General features: G+C 48.2%; 1 protein-coding gene across 1 annotated transcript in view; it reads right to left on the bottom strand.

The window, feature by feature from the left end:
* mysm1 (Myb-like, SWIRM and MPN domains 1) overlaps positions 1 to 15,696 on the bottom strand; it is a 125,098-nt gene that overhangs the window by 85,995 nt on the left and 23,407 nt on the right. Inside the window, exon 6 of the mRNA XM_073063091.1 lies at positions 11,140 to 11,215. Coding sequence (XP_072919192.1) covers positions 11,140 to 11,215 — 76 coding nt within the window. The remainder of the gene's footprint in view (positions 1 to 11,139; positions 11,216 to 15,696) is intronic.

The raw sequence follows: 15,696 nt of genomic DNA, 5'->3' as shown, positions 1-15,696 counted from the left end.
TAATGCTTCCTCCCCAACACGCCACCACAAAGAAGAGGGCGCTCTCCACAACTGACCTATAGGACATCTTCAGCATCTCACTACAGACATTGAATGACGCCAACCTTCTTAGGAAGTACAGTCGACTCTGTGCCTTCCTGCACAAGGCATCTGTGTTGGCAGTCCAGTCTAGCTTCTCGTCTAACTGTACTCCCAGATACTTGTAGGTCTTAACCTGCTCCACACATTCTCCATTAATGATCACTGGCTCCATATGAGGCCTAGATCTCCTAAAGTCCACCACCATCTCCTTGGTCTTGGTGATATTGAGACGCAGGTAGTTTGAGTTGCACCATATCACAAAGTCCTGTATCAGTTTCCTATACTCCTCCTCCTGTCCATTCCTGACACACCCCACTATGGCCGTGTCATCAGCGAACTTCTGCACATGGCAGGACTCCGAGTTATATTGGAAGTCTGATGTGTACTAGTGTCTTATAAAATGTCTGACTAGTGCCTGATGGTAGGTAAGCTAGTGTCAATGATGCTTTGGGCAGTTTTGTCTACTTCCTGTCTGATGCAGTGCAGTTTCCACACCAAGCAGTGATGCAGCATGTTGGGGTACTCTCTACTGCACATCCGTAGAAAGATGTGAGTATTGATGTGCATAATCCAGCTACCTTCAGCCTCTTCAGAAAGTAAAGGTGTTGGTGAGCTTTCCTAATTGTGTAGGCTGTGTTCTGGGACCATGAATGGTTGGTGAGATGTGTACTCCCAGGAGTTTGAAGCCTGCCTCTAGTTTCCGCTGCTGAGCCACGGATATAAAGAGTGGTGTGAATTCCCCTTAAGTAGATAACCATCACCAATGTCTTGTTTACATTGAGTAAGAGGTTATTTGCTTAACTCCAGGCCTCAAGCTTTTCCACCTCCTCTCTGGAGGCCACCTCAGAGCCCCACCACTGTCATGCCATTGGCGAACTTGACAATGTGATTACTGAGGTGTACTGCATGTGGTCATGTATGAGCAGAGTGTACAGCAATGGGCTCAGCACACAGTCCTGGGGGAACCCATGTGAATGGGCTCAGTGTGAGCAGAGTGTACAGCAATGGGCTCAGCACACAGTCCTGGGGGAACCCATGTGAATGGGCTCAGTGTGAGCAGAGTGTACAGCAATGGGCTCAGCACACAGTCCTGGGGGAACCCATGTGAATGGGCTCAGTGTGAGCAGAGTGTACAGCAATGGGCTCAGCACACAGTCCTGGGGGAACCCATGTGAATGGGCTCAGTGTGAGCAGAGTGTACAGCAATGGGCTCAGCACACAGTCCTGGGGGAACCCATGTGAATGGGCTCAGTGTGAGCAGAGTGTACAGCAATGGGCTCAGCACACAGTCCTGGGGGAACCCATGTGAATGGGCTCAGTGTGAGCAGAGTGTACAGCAATGGGCTCAGCACACAGTCCTGGGGGAACCCATGTGAATGGGCTCAGTGTGAGCAGAGTGTACAGCAATGGGCTCAGCACACAGTCCTGGGGGAACCCATGTGAATGGGCTCAGTGTGAGCAGAGTGTACAGCAATGGGCTCAGCACACAGTCCTGGGGGAACCCATGTGTATTGGCTCAGTGTGAGCAGAGTGTACAGCAATGGTCTCAGCACACAGTCCTGGGGGAACCCATGTGAATGGGCTCAGTGTGAGCAGAGTGTACAGCAATGGGCTCAGCACACAGTCCTGGGGGAACCCATTTGAATGGGCTCAGTGTGAGCAGAGTGTACAGCAATGGTCTCAGCACACAGTCCTGGGGGAACCCATGTGAATGGGCTCAGTGTGAGCAGAGTGTACAGCAATGGGCTCAGCACACAGTCCTGGGGGAACCCATGTGAATGGGCTCAGTGTGAGCAGAGTGTACAGCAATGGGCTCAGCACACAGTCCTGGGGGAACCCATGTGAATGGGCTCAGTGTGAGTAGAGTGTACAGCAATGGGCTCAGCACACAGTTCTGGGGGAACCCATGTGAATGGGCTCAGTGTGAGCAGAGTGTACAGCAATGGGCTCAGCACACAGTCCTGGGGGAACCCATGTGAATGGGCTCAGTGTGAGCAGAGTGTACAGCAATGGGCTCAGCACACAGTCCTGGGGGAACCCATGTGAATGGGCTCAGTGTGAGCAGAGTGTACAGCAATGGGCTCAGCACACAGTCCTGGGGGAACCCATGTGAATGGGCTCAGTGTGAGCAGAGTGTACAGCAATGGGCTCAGCACACAGTCCTGGGGGAACCCAAGTGAATGGGCTCAGTGTGAGCAGAGTGTACAGCAATGGGCTCAGCACACAGTCCTGGGGGAACCCATGTGAATGGGCTCAGTGTGAGCAGAGTGTACAGCAATGGGCTCAGCACACAGTCCTGGGGGAACCCATGTGAATGGGCTCAGTGTGAGCAGAGTGTACAGCAATGGGCTCAGCACACAGTCCTGGGGGAACCCATGTGAATGGGCTCAGTGTGAGCAGAGTGTACAGCAATGGGCTCAGCACACAGTCCTGGGGGAACCCATGTGAATGGGCTCAGTGTGAGCAGAGTGTACAGCAATGGGCTCAGCACACAGTCCTGGGGGAACCCATGTGAATGGGCTCAGTGTGAGCAGAGTGTACAGCAATGGGCTCAGCACACAGTCCTGGGGGAACCCATGTGAATGGGCTCAGTGTGAGCAGAGTGTACAGCAATGGGCTCAGCACACAGTCCTGGGGGAACCCATGTGAATGGGCTCAGTGTGAGCAGAGTGTACAGCAATGGGCTCAGCACACAGTCCTGGGGGAACCCATGTGAATGGGCTCAGTGTGAGCAGAGTGTACAGCAATGGGCTCAGCACACAGTCCTGGGGGAACCCATGTGAATGGGCTCAGTGTGAGCAGAGTGTACAGCAATGGGCTCAGCACACAGTCCTGGGGGAACCCATGTGAATGGGCTCAGTGTGAGCAGAGTGTACAGCAATGGGCTCAGCACACAGTCCTGGGGGAACCCATTTGAATGGGCTCAGTGTGAGCAGAGTGTACAGCAATGGGCTCAGCACACAGTCCTGGGGGAACCCATGTGAATGGGCTCAGTGTGAGCAGAGTGTACAGCAATGGGCTCAGCACACAGTCCTGGGGGAACCCATGTGAATGGGCTCAGTGTGAGCAGAGTGTACAGCAATGGGCTCAGCACACAGTCCTGGGGGAACCCATGTGAATGGGCTCAGTGTGAGCAGAGTGTACAGCAATGGGCTCAGCACACAGTCCTGGGGGAACCCATGTGAATGGGCTCAGTGTGAGCAGAGTGTACAGCAATGGGCTCAGCACACAGTCCTGGGGGAACCCATGTGAATGGGCTCAGTGTGAGCAGAGTGTACAGCAATGGGCTCAGCACACAGTCCTGGGGGAACCCATGTGAATGGGCTCAGTGTGAGTAGAGTGTACAGCAATGGGCTCAGCACACAGTCCTGGGGGAACCCATGTGTATTGGCTCAGTGTGAGCAGAGTGTACAGCAATGGGCTCAGCACACAGTCCTGGGGGAACCCATGTGAATGGGCTCAGTGTGAGTAGAGTGTACAGCAATGGGCTCAGCACACAGTTCTGGGGGAACCCATGTGAATGGGCTCAGTGTGAGCAGAGTGTACAGCAATGGGCTCAGCACACAGTCCTGGGGGAACCCATGTGAATGGGCTCAGTGTGAGCAGAGTGTACAGCAATGGGCTCAGCACACAGTCCTGGGGGAACCCATGTGAATGGGCTCAGTGTGAGCAGAGTGTACAGCAATGGGCTCAGCACACAGTCCTGGGGGAACCCATGTGAATGGGCTCAGTGTGAGCAGAGTGTACAGCAATGGGCTCAGCACACAGTCCTGGGGGAACCCATGTGAATGGGCTCAGTGTGAGCAGAGTGTACAGCAATGGGCTCAGCACACAGTCCTGGGGGAACCCATGTGAATGGGCTCAGTGTGAGCAGAGTGTACAGCAATGGGCTCAGCACACAGTCCTGGGGGAACCCATGTGAATGGGCTCAGTGTGAGCAGAGTGTACAGCAATGGGCTCAGCACACAGTCCTGGGGGAACCCATGTGAATGGGCTCAGTGTGAGCAGAGTGTACAGCAATGGGCTCAGCACACAGTCCTGGGGGAACCCATGTGAATGGGCTCAGTGTTAGCAGAGTGTACAGCAATGGGCTCAGCACACAGTCCTGGGGGAACCCATGTGAATGGGCTCAGTGTGAGCAGAGTGTACAGCAATGGGCTCAGCACACAGTCCTGGGGGAACCCATGTGAATGGGCTCAGTGTGAGCAGAGTGTACAGCAATGGGCTCAGCACACAGTCCTGGGGGAACCCATGTGAATGGGCTCAGTGTGAGCAGAGTGTACAGCAATGGTCTCAGCACACAGTCCTGGGGGAACCCATGTGTATTGGCTCAGTGTGAGCAGAGTGTACAGCAATGGGCTCAGCACACAGTCCTGGGGGAACCCATGTGAATGGGCTCAGTGTGAGCAGAGTGTACAGCAATGGGCTCAGCACACAGTCCTGGGGGAACCCATGTGAATGGGCTCAGTGTGAGCAGAGTGTACAGCAATGGGCTCAGCACACAGTCCTGGGGGAACCCATGTGAATGGGCTCAGTGTGAGCAGAGTGTACAGCAATGGGCTCAGCACACAGTCCTGGGGGAACCCATGTGAATGGGCTCAGTGTGAGCAGAGTGTACAGCAATGGGCTCAGCACACAGTCCTGGGGGAACCCATGTGAATGGGCTCAGTGTGAGCAGAGTGTACAGCAATGGGCTCAGCACACAGTCCTGGGGGAACCCATGTGAATGGGCTCAGTGTGAGCAGAGTGTACAGCAATGGGCTCAGCACACAGTCCTGGGGGAACCCATGTGAATGGGCTCAGTGTGAGCAGAGTGTACAGCAATGGGCTCAGCACACAGTCCTGGGGGAACCCATGTGAATGGGCTCAGTGTGAGCAGAGTGTACAGCAATGGGCTCAGCACACAGTCCTGGGGGAACCCATGTGAATGAGCTCAGTGTGAGTAGAGTGTACAGCAATGGGCTCAGCACACAGTCCTGGGGGAACCCATGTGAATGGGCTCAGTGTGAGCAGAGTGTACAGCAATGGGCTCAGCACACAGTCCTGGGGGAACCCATGTGAATGGGCTCAGTGTGAGCAGAGTGTACAGCAATGGGCTCAGCACACAGTCCTGGGGGAACCCATGTGAATGGGCTCAGTGTGAGCAGAGTGTACAGCAATGGGCTCAGCACACAGTCCTGGGGGAACCCATGTGAATGGGCTCAGTGTGAGCAGAGTGTACAGCAATGGGCTCAGCACACAGTCCTGGGGGAACCCATGTGAATGGGCTCAGTGTGAGCAGAGTGTACAGCAATGGGCTCAGCACACAGTCCTGGGGGAACCCATGTGTATTGGCTCAGTGTGAGCAGAGTGTACAGCAATGGGCTCAGCACACAGTCCTGGGGGAACCCATGTGAATGGGCTCAGTGTGAGCAGAGTGTACAGCAATGGGCTCAGCACACAGTTCTGGGAGAACCCATGTGAATGGGCTCAGTGTGAGCAGAGTGTACAGCAATGGTCTCAGCACACAGTCCTGGGGGAACCCATGTGAATGGGCTCAGTGTGAGCAGAGTGTACAGCAATGGGCTCAGCACACAGTCCTGGGGGAACCCATGTGAATGGGCTCAGTGTGAGCAGAGTGTACAGCAATGGGCTCAGCACACAGTCCTGGGGGAACCCATGTGAATGGGCTCAGTGTGAGCAGAGTGTACAGCAATGGGCTCAGCACACAGTCCTGGGGGAACCCATGTGAATGGGCTCAGTGTGAGCAGAGTGTACAGCAATGGGCTCAGCACACAGTCCTGGGGGAACCCATGTGAATGGGCTCAGTGTGAGCAGAGTGTACAGCAATGGGCTCAGCACACAGTCCTGGGGGAACCCATGTGAATGGGCTCAGTGTGAGCAGAGTGTACAGCAATGGTCTCAGCACACAGTCCTGGGGGAACCCATGTGTATTGGCTCAGTGTGAGCAGAGTGTACAGCAATGGGCTCAGCACACAGTCCTGGGGGAACCCATGTGAATGGGCTCAGTGTGAGCAGAGTGTACAGCAATGGGCTCAGCACACAGTCCTGGGGGAACCCATGTGAATGGGCTCAGTGTGAGCAGAGTGTACAGCAATGGGCTCAGCACACAGTCCTGGGGGAACCCATGTGAATGGGCTCAGTGTGAGCAGAGTGTACAGCAATGGGCTCAGCACACAGTCCTGGGGGAACCCATGTGAATGGGCTCAGTGTGAGCAGAGTGTACAGCAATGGGCTCAGCACACAGTCCTGGGGGAACCCATGTGAATGGGCTCAGTGTGAGCAGAGTGTACAGCAATGGGCTCAGCACACAGTCCTGGGGGAACCCATGTGAATGGGCTCAGTGTGAGCAGAGTGTACAGCAATGGGCTCAGCACACAGTCCTGGGGGAACCCATGTGAATGGGCTCAGTGTGAGCAGAGTGTACAGCAATGGGCTCAGCACACAGTCCTGGGGGAACCCATGTGAATGGGCTCAGTGTGAGCAGAGTGTACAGCAATGGGCTCAGCACACAGTCCTGGGGGAACCCATGTGTATTGGCTCAGTGTGAGCAGAGTGTACAGCAATGGTCTCAGCACACAGTCCTGGGGGAACCCATGTGAATGGGCTCAGTGTGAGCAGAGTGTACAGCAATGGGCTCAGCACACAGTCCTGGGGGAACCCATTTGAATGGGCTCAGTGTGAGCAGAGTGTACAGCAATGGTCTCAGCACACAGTCCTGGGGGAACCCATGTGAATGGGCTCAGTGTGAGCAGAGTGTACAGCAATGGTCTCAGCACACAGTCCTGGGGGAACCCATGTGAATGGGCTCAGTGTGAGCAGAGTGTACAGCAATGGTCTCAGCACACAGTCCTGGGGGAACCCATGTGTATTGGCTCAGTGTGAGCAGAGTGTACAGCAATGGGCTCAGCACACAGTCCTGGGGGAACCCATGTGAATGGGCTCAGTGTGAGCAGAGTGTACAGCAATGGGCTCAGCACACAGTCCTGGGGGAACCCATGTGAATGGGCTCAGTGTGAGCAGAGTGTACAGCAATGGGCTCAGCACACAGTCCTGGGGGAACCCATGTGAATGGGCTCAGTGTGAGCAGAGTGTACAGCAATGGGCTCAGCACACAGTCCTGGGGGAACCCATGTGAATGGGCTCAGTGTGAGCAGAGTGTACAACAATGGGCTCAGCACACAGTCCTGGGGGAACCCATGTGAATGAGCTCAGTGTGAGTAGAGTGTACAGCAATGGGCTCAGCACACAGTCCTGGGGGAACCCATGTGAATGGGCTCAGTGTGAGCAGAGTGTACAGCAATGGGCTCAGCACACAGTCCTGGGGGAACCCATGTGAATGGGCTCAGTGTGAGCAGAGTGTACAGCAATGGGCTCAGCACACAGTCCTGGGGGAACCCATGTGAATGGGCTCAGTGTGAGCAGAGTGTACAGCAATGGGCTCAGCACACAGTCCTGGGGGAACCCATGTGAATGGGCTCAGTGTGAGCAGAGTGTACAGCAATGGGCTCAGCACACAGTCCTGGGGGAACCCATGTGAATGGGCTCAGTGTGAGTAGAGTGTACAGCAATGGGCTCAGCACACAGTCCTGGGGGAACCCATGTGTATTGGCTCAGTGTGAGCAGAGTGTACAGCAATGGGCTCAGCACACAGTCCTGGGGGAACCCATGTGAATGGGCTCAGTGTGAGCAGAGTGTACAGCAATGGGCTCAGCACACAGTCCTGGGGGAACCCATGTGAATGGGCTCAGTGTGAGCAGAGTGTACAGCAATGGGCTCAGCACACAGTCCTGGGGGAACCCATGTGAATGGGCTCAGTGTGAGCAGAGTGTACAGCAATGGGCTCAGCACACAGTCCTGGGGGAACCCATGTGAATGGGCTCTGTGTGAGCAGAGTGTACAGCAATGGGCTCAGCACACAGTCCTGGGGGAACCCATGTGAATGGGCTCAGTGTGAGCAGAGTGTACAGCAATGGGCTCAGCACACAGTCCTGGGGGAACCCATGTGAATGGGCTCAGTGTGAGCAGAGTGTACAGCAATGGGCTCAGCACACAGTCCTGGGGGAACCCATGTGAATGGGCTCAGTGTGAGCAGAGTGTACAGCAATGGGCTCAGCACACAGTCCTGGGGGAACCCATGTGAATGGGCTCAGTGTGAGCAGAGTGTACAGCAATGGTCTCAGCACACAGTCCTGGGGGAACCCATGTGAATGGGCTCAGTGTGAGCAGAGTGTACAGCAATGGGCTCAGCACACAGTCCTGGGGGAACCCATGTGAATGGGCTCAGTGTGAGCAGAGTGTACAGCAATGGGCTCAGCACACAGTCCTGGGGGAACCCATGTGAATGGGCTCAGTGTGAGCAGAGTGTACAGCAATGGGCTCAGCACACAGTCCTGGGGGAACCCATGTGTATTGGCTCAGTGTGAGCAGAGTGTACAGCAATGGGCTCAGCACACAGTCCTGGGGGAACCCATGTGAATGGGCTCAGTGTGAGCAGAGTGTACAGCAATGGGCTCAGCACACAGTCCTGGGAGAACCCATGTGAATGGGCTCAGTGTGAGCAGAGTGTACAGCAATGGTCTCAGCACACAGTCCTGGGGGAACCCATGTGTATTGGCTCAGTGTGAGCAGAGTGTACAGCAATGGGCTCAGCACACAGTCCTGGGGGAACCCATGTGAATGGGCTCAGTGTGAGCAGAGTGTACAGCAATGGGCTCAGCACACAGTCCTGGGGGAGGGAAGACCAGTTGTTCATCCTGACTATCTGAAGGTCATTGGTTAAGTTGTCCAATTGCACAGTAGTGTGTTTAGACCGAGGGGGTCTATGGAACGATCGTGTTGAATACCAAACTGAAATCCAGAAACAGCATTCGGTCATTAGTGACCTGACAGATGCTATGGCATTAGTGCCACCGGTCGGTAGTTATATAGTATTAAAGGTGTAGAGTTCTTTGGTACAGGGATGATGGTGGCTGATTTTAAGCCTATGAGGACAGAAGCCTGGTTGAGTGGTGTTAAAGATGTTTGTGAAGATCTCAGTGAGGTGATGTGCACACTCCGAGTACTTGGCCTGGGATGATGTCTAGTCTAGCTACCTTACAGTGGCTGAGTCTCTCCAGAATCCTTTTCAAGTCTGCTGCTGTTACAGACAATGACTGCTTACTTGGGAGAGGGATAACTTTCATGGCTTGCGTTGTGCTGCATTCCTTGAAGCATGTATGACAGTTCTCTGGAGTGTCAGGGAAGGAGGCATCACTGGAACAGTCAAAGATGTTTCTCCTTGCATAGTCAGTAATGCCCTTGACACCCGGCCATATACACTAGGTATTGTATCAGACAGGTGTTCCTGAATTTCTTGTGCATAAATGGTCTTTGCCCTCGATGCAGAAGAGAAAGTTTCTCCTGGCTGTTCTGAGAGCTGTTCTGTCTCCAGACTTGAAGACAGAGGCTTTTAATAGAGAGTGCAGCTCTGCGTTCAACCAGGGCTTCTGGTTAGGCTGTGAGATGACGTGAGATGACTGTTCCTGAGGTACCAAAATCATCTGCACACTTACAGATGTAGCCAGTGGCGGATGAGGCATATTCCTTGATGTCTGTGCCTTCTCCTTTTGCGGCAGCCTCCTCGATCATTTGCCAATTAGCCTGTGCAAAAGAGTTCTGAAGCATAGAGACTGCCTCATAAGGTCATTCCATAATGAATAATGAATAATCCATTTTGGATTGTGGGGAAAACCAGATCACCTGATGAAAATCCAGTCACAAAGACAACTAGGAATGCACAGACTGCACAGAAGTTTACAATTGAACCCAAGTTCCTGGAGCTGTGAGGCTTATCATTATTTGCTGCAACACTATGTTGCCCTGCTATGTCAGCATGTCATCAAGCTCAATGGCAGCAGCAAAGCTCCCTTCAATTCAGGCAAATAGCATTTGCCACTGCTTTCAATTAACCTTCTACACTTTTCAGCCAATGTGGTAGTCATAGTTATCACCACAAAACAAGGCAAAATTAACATACTTTTGTGTAATGATAAACAAGATGTTGTTTAAAGATTACATTAATATTGCTCTCTAGAAAATTCCAAACTGTCACATATATATATATACACAAATTAATACTTTAAACTTTTTTCACATCAGTACACTGATCTAAAGTAACACAATATCCGATGATACAATTTTGAGAAGCAATGAAAATACTCAGTGCTTTCACTTTTGATTTATTTTAAATTTTCAAAGAAAGTTGAGATGTAATTTTTTTTTTGAGAGCAGTATACATACTTCTACAGTTCCCCTTTGTTCTTGAGAAGAGCAGGCTCTGTCTGTAACCTGACTTTGTGTGTCTTTCTGCTAGACTGTGGTTGTTTAAATGGTGTACTCAGTATTGATGAGAGGAAGTACAATTGTTTGTGTGTTATTGTTTGTCTTTTACCATGACATAGATGAAGATCAGACCATATTTTATGAGCAATTAATGCAGAAAACCAAGTAATTGAAAAGGGTTCACAAACTTTTCTTACAACTATATGACTGAATAAATATTGAATAAAAACTTTAGTCTATTTTCCTTGCCTACTTCCTATTGTCATTAATTTTTCTATTTCTGCCTTTGACATAAAGATGCACTATTTTCCTTTTACCCATTCAGAAATTATGGAATCCAATGTTCTTACTTTGTTTCAAAGTTCGAGATAACTGTGTGTGATTAGATCTCTCTGAACACTACCATTCCATCACTCTAAAAAAAATCATTCTTGATTGCATCTCTTCACAAACAAATTATAAATTTGATTTTGCTGTAGAAAACTGCAATTTGAGAACTATTTTGGGTCGCGGACTATGAACTGGTCAGGGTTAGACATTCACAGAACAACTTAGCATTTGATGAAGTTACAAGCTTCTATTCCACTAGCCTTGGTAGATTGAACTCTAGGGACATAATTCTTTTAATTTGGAGGGTCTACCTGCTGTCCTGCATGCTAACTAACCAAACACAGACCAGAGGCAAACCCAAATAAGAGTAACCAATCTAAGAATGGATCATTTAATGAGTCTTACCAGCCCTTGTTCAAAAAGATCTTTTTCCCTTGGTGTCCATCGGGCTGGCCAAGAAGTGCTTGCTGTTGCAAGACTCCTAAGGCAGAAACAGAAATTAAGGTATGGACCAAATTCACATTATGTATTCTTAAGAAATTCTTAAGGCTAATATTAAGTATCTTATAATATCATACATAGAAAAATGTTTTTTTTAAATCTCAATCACATTTTTGCAACATTCTAAAACACATAAAAACTCTAAACAGCTCGTTTCCTGAGAATCTTTCAATCAATGCAGAAACAAGTTGAACTATGCTTCATAGATAAAATGAAGCAAATATATTTCAGATTCATATTTGTTCCTTAATTCTACTCAGAATGATGTTGGGAGATATAAATTAGTATGTGCAAGTTGCATCTGATGAACTAGATCAAATACCTGTACCGCCAAGACTACAGCCTGTTATTGTTGCACAATTCCATCCATATCTACCTCAACACGACCTCTGTATCATTCAGATCTTCCTGTCCCTTCATCACCAACTTTGAAATCTTCCAAGGAACTATTCTCGGTCAGCTCCTTCTAATTGAAAATTTGGCTCTTAGAGGCAAGAATACAACATGCATGCTAATTATACTTTCTCCAACTATTGTGAACTTGTGACTCCTCCACCCTGCCTGTCTGTCCAATGCCCAGCTTTGGAAGAATCTCAAATATCTCATGCTCCATCTGACCATTTACTTATCGCAAATTCCACTCCTCTGCAGTGATTTTAACTCCCATCCTACTTCCTGACACTTCAGAATTGTTCCACCATCTTCCAGATGCAGGCACGGAGTACAGTGAAATGTTCACCACTCACTGGGATAAGGGTAGTTCCAATAACACTCAAGTATCTCAGCACTATCCAGGACAAAGCAGCTAGGTTTTAGTATTCCATTCACCAACTTAAATTTTCACTCCTATCATCATCAGTGCATTTTTGGTACCTTAAGTACTGTTTGTAAAATGTACTGCAGTTACTCACCCAGGCTACTCTCACAGCACTCTTAAACACAACCCTAAAACCACAAAGATGGACAAGCTTGCGAGGACATCCTCATGTGAAAACTTCCTCAAAATCATGCATCCTCTGACTTGGAAATGTATCCTCGTTCCTTCACTGGGCCAAAACCCTGGAAATTTTCACCCAATAGCACACTGAAGGACTGTGATATATTTCTTAATCAGATTGTGTATGATTTGGAGGTACCTTCACCTGAAGGATGGGCAACAAGTGTTAGCCTTATCAAACTGCTCTCTGAAGGTCTGGACAGCCTAAAAATCCTGCTTGAACTTCAATTCAACTTTGAACACTGCACGCAATCATCATTTCAGTTTGCTTCATTTCCAACTCTATTTCAATCGTTGCTGTTGAAGACTTCACTTACTCCTTTGTTATTTTCACACATTACACTTTCAGTGCTCTTTGTTGGTCTTCTTTCTGCATTACCTCCAATTTCTTCAAATCCCTTTTGTGGGAACTGATCACCCAAATCCCTATTTGTGCATACCTATACAGTTCCCCTTTGTTATAGCTTTAAATTTGCTTCAAATTCCTACAGTTTTCACAGGCCTAAATTCCTTCCTAAATACTATGTCCTCTGATTTTTACATCCTTTATCTCCAGTGGCATAGCATTTAATCGTCCAAATTTCTTCTCAATGGAACGCCTTTTCGAAAAATACACTTTTTCTCTCTAACTTTGAAAGGGACCAAACATTCGTGTTTAGTCAGATTTCTATTCCTTTCTTTTCTCAGCATCCATTGCATATTAAGAGGACCTCGGACAGTATTGTAAAGCACTTTGAAAATGAAGAGGCTATCATATACAAATATTGCCACTGAGAGTTCTTACTTATGAACTTTTCATACTCGAATAATGGTTAAACAATTAGCATGCAACTGACCTTGAAGCTATTTGCAGGACACAAGTTCAGTACTACCTCACACAATTTTACTTCACCAGTAATTTTACATCACTACAATAAGGCAGGAAACAAAATGAGAACCTGCTGTAAATCCTCAGCAAGTCAGGCATCATTTGTGAAGATCAGAGTCAAGTAACGAAGTGATGAGTTGCTGGGTCCCCCATTATTTGACATTTATATCAACAATTTGGTTGAGGACATAAGCGGCATGATTGGTAAGCTTGCCGAGGACACCAAAATCTGTGGTGATGCAGATGGGAAAGAAGGTATTCTAAAATCTACAAATGTATCTAGATCAATCGGGAAAGTGGACAAACGAATAGCAGAAAGAACACCGATCAAGAGAGTAGTTTGCTTTTGGGAAGCTGAACCAGGGTAGAACATGTATAATAGGACCCTGGAGAGTGTCATACAATAGAGGGGCCACTGAATTCTGCAGCTCACTGAGTCACACTATTCACTCTTGCGAGGGGTATTCTCCTCCGGCGACTAAGTTCCGAGGGGCAGTCTGGCTATGGTTTCATATCTTTTCATGATGGACTGCACTGAGCTCTGAGATTTAGTCAGTCCCTTTGAGATGGTCTTGCACTCTTCCCCAGACTTGTGCTTCTCTATTATCATTTCTCTGACTTGTCTTAAATGCTTTTTTGTCTTCATTTTGGTTTGGTCTGTTGAAAGTCTAGTTACTGTTGGACCTTATTTATTCTTAAGAATTCATTGAAAACAGGTGATCCTCCAGTATCCTACATCAACAAACTGGGTGAGTTGGTGAGGTAATATTGCACCCGAGAAAAGTTAGCAGCATAATTACAAAGGCGATTAATACATTTTCAGCCTTATAATTTTGGTTTTTAATTTTTAGTAAATTTTTGACAGGGTTTGGAATTCTTTTTGATTTGGCATGATACAAAATGTTTTGTAGATAAGCTCAAAAAATTCTACTTCAATATATTTTAAACTTAGAAAATGAGACAGCAAAAAGTGAAAATAGTTGTAGGGGCTGAGTACTTTTTCAAGGTACTGTACTAGAGAGTTAGGGAAGAGACTAAAGAGTAGTCTCTGAATTACTCACAGTACAACATGCTAGTCAGCTCAGGAATAGGATGGTAGTACAGATGAATGAATGGCTGAGGAAATGATGCAGGGGGTGGGATTTCACATTTCTGAATTATTGATATCTCTTCTGGGGATGTTATGACTTGTACAAAAAGAATGAGTTACACTTGAACCCGAGCAGAACCAATATCCTTGTAGGCAGGTTTGCAAGGGCTGTAAGGGAGGGTTAAACTAAGTTGGCAGGGAAATGGGAACCAGTGATAGGGCTGAGATGAGGCAGTGGTATACAAGTCAATGCAGTGTGTAGTAAGACTCTAAGGAAGGACAGGCAGATGAAAGGACAAAATTGAAAAGGGTGACAAACACAAGACTGACCAGCAGTATGCGGAATAAGGTGGATGATCTTGTAGTGCAGTTAGAGATTGGCAGGTATGACAGTTTGGGCACCACTGAGTCCTAGCTGAAAGAAGATCTTTGCTGGGAGCTTACCATCCAAGGATACACCTTGTGTCAAAGGCAGGGGGGAGGGGGGCGGGTGCCTTTGTTGGTATACAAAGAAATGTTTTTTAGAGTAGCTTGTTGTTGAGCCCACTAGGGGAAAGGCAATTCTGGACTGAATGTTGTCTAATGAACCAGATTTGTTTATGGAGCTTAAGGCAAATGAATCCTTAGTATTCATAATATAACAGAATTCACCCTGCAATTTGAGAGGCAGAAGATAAGACTGCATTGGAGTAAAGGAAATTAGTTACATTGCATTGGAGTAAAGGAAATTGCATTGGAGTAAAGGAAATTAGTTACGTGGCAGAACTGCTGGCCAAAGTGGATTAGAAGAGGACACCAGCAGAGATGATGGTGGAACAGCAATGGCTGGAATTTCTGGGGGCAATTTGGAAGATGCAGGATAGATACAAGTTCAAAGTAAAATTTATTATCACGAGTACATACATGTCACCACATACAACCCTGAGATTCCTTTTCTGCGGGCATACTTAGCAGATTTATAGAACAGTAACTGTAAACAGGATCAATGGACAACAAGCTGTGCAAATGCAGATCTAAACATATAGCAATAAATAACAAGCATGAAATAACAAGATAAAAGAGTACTTAAAGTGAGACCATCAGTTGTGGGAACACCCGAAGAATGAGTGTAGTTATTCCCTTTTATACAAGAGCCTGATGGTTGAGGAGTAGTAACTGTTCTTGAACCTAGTGGTTAAAGTCCTGAAGCACTTGTACCTTCTTTCTGATGGCAGCAGGAAGAAAAGAGCATGTCCTGGGTGGTGAAGATCTTTGATGATGAATGCTGCTTTTCCACAGCAACGCTGCATGTAGATGTGCTCAATGGTTAGATACATCCCAAAGATCAAATATTCTTCTACAGTGAGGATGAGGCAACCATGGCAGACAAGGGAAGTCAAAGACAGCATAAAAGCAAAATAGAGGGCATATAACATAGCAAATATTTGTAGGTTAGAATATAGGGAACTTTTAAAAACCAACAGAAGGAAACTAATAAAATCCATGAGGAGAGAAAAGATGAAATAT

The sequence above is a fragment of the Hemitrygon akajei genome, chromosome 12 (assembly GCF_048418815.1).
Source record: "Hemitrygon akajei chromosome 12, sHemAka1.3, whole genome shotgun sequence".
NCBI lineage: Eukaryota > Metazoa > Chordata > Chondrichthyes > Myliobatiformes > Dasyatidae > Hemitrygon > Hemitrygon akajei.
Note: the sequence above shows the minus strand (reverse complement) of the source record. Positions and strands in the feature narration are given on the sequence as shown.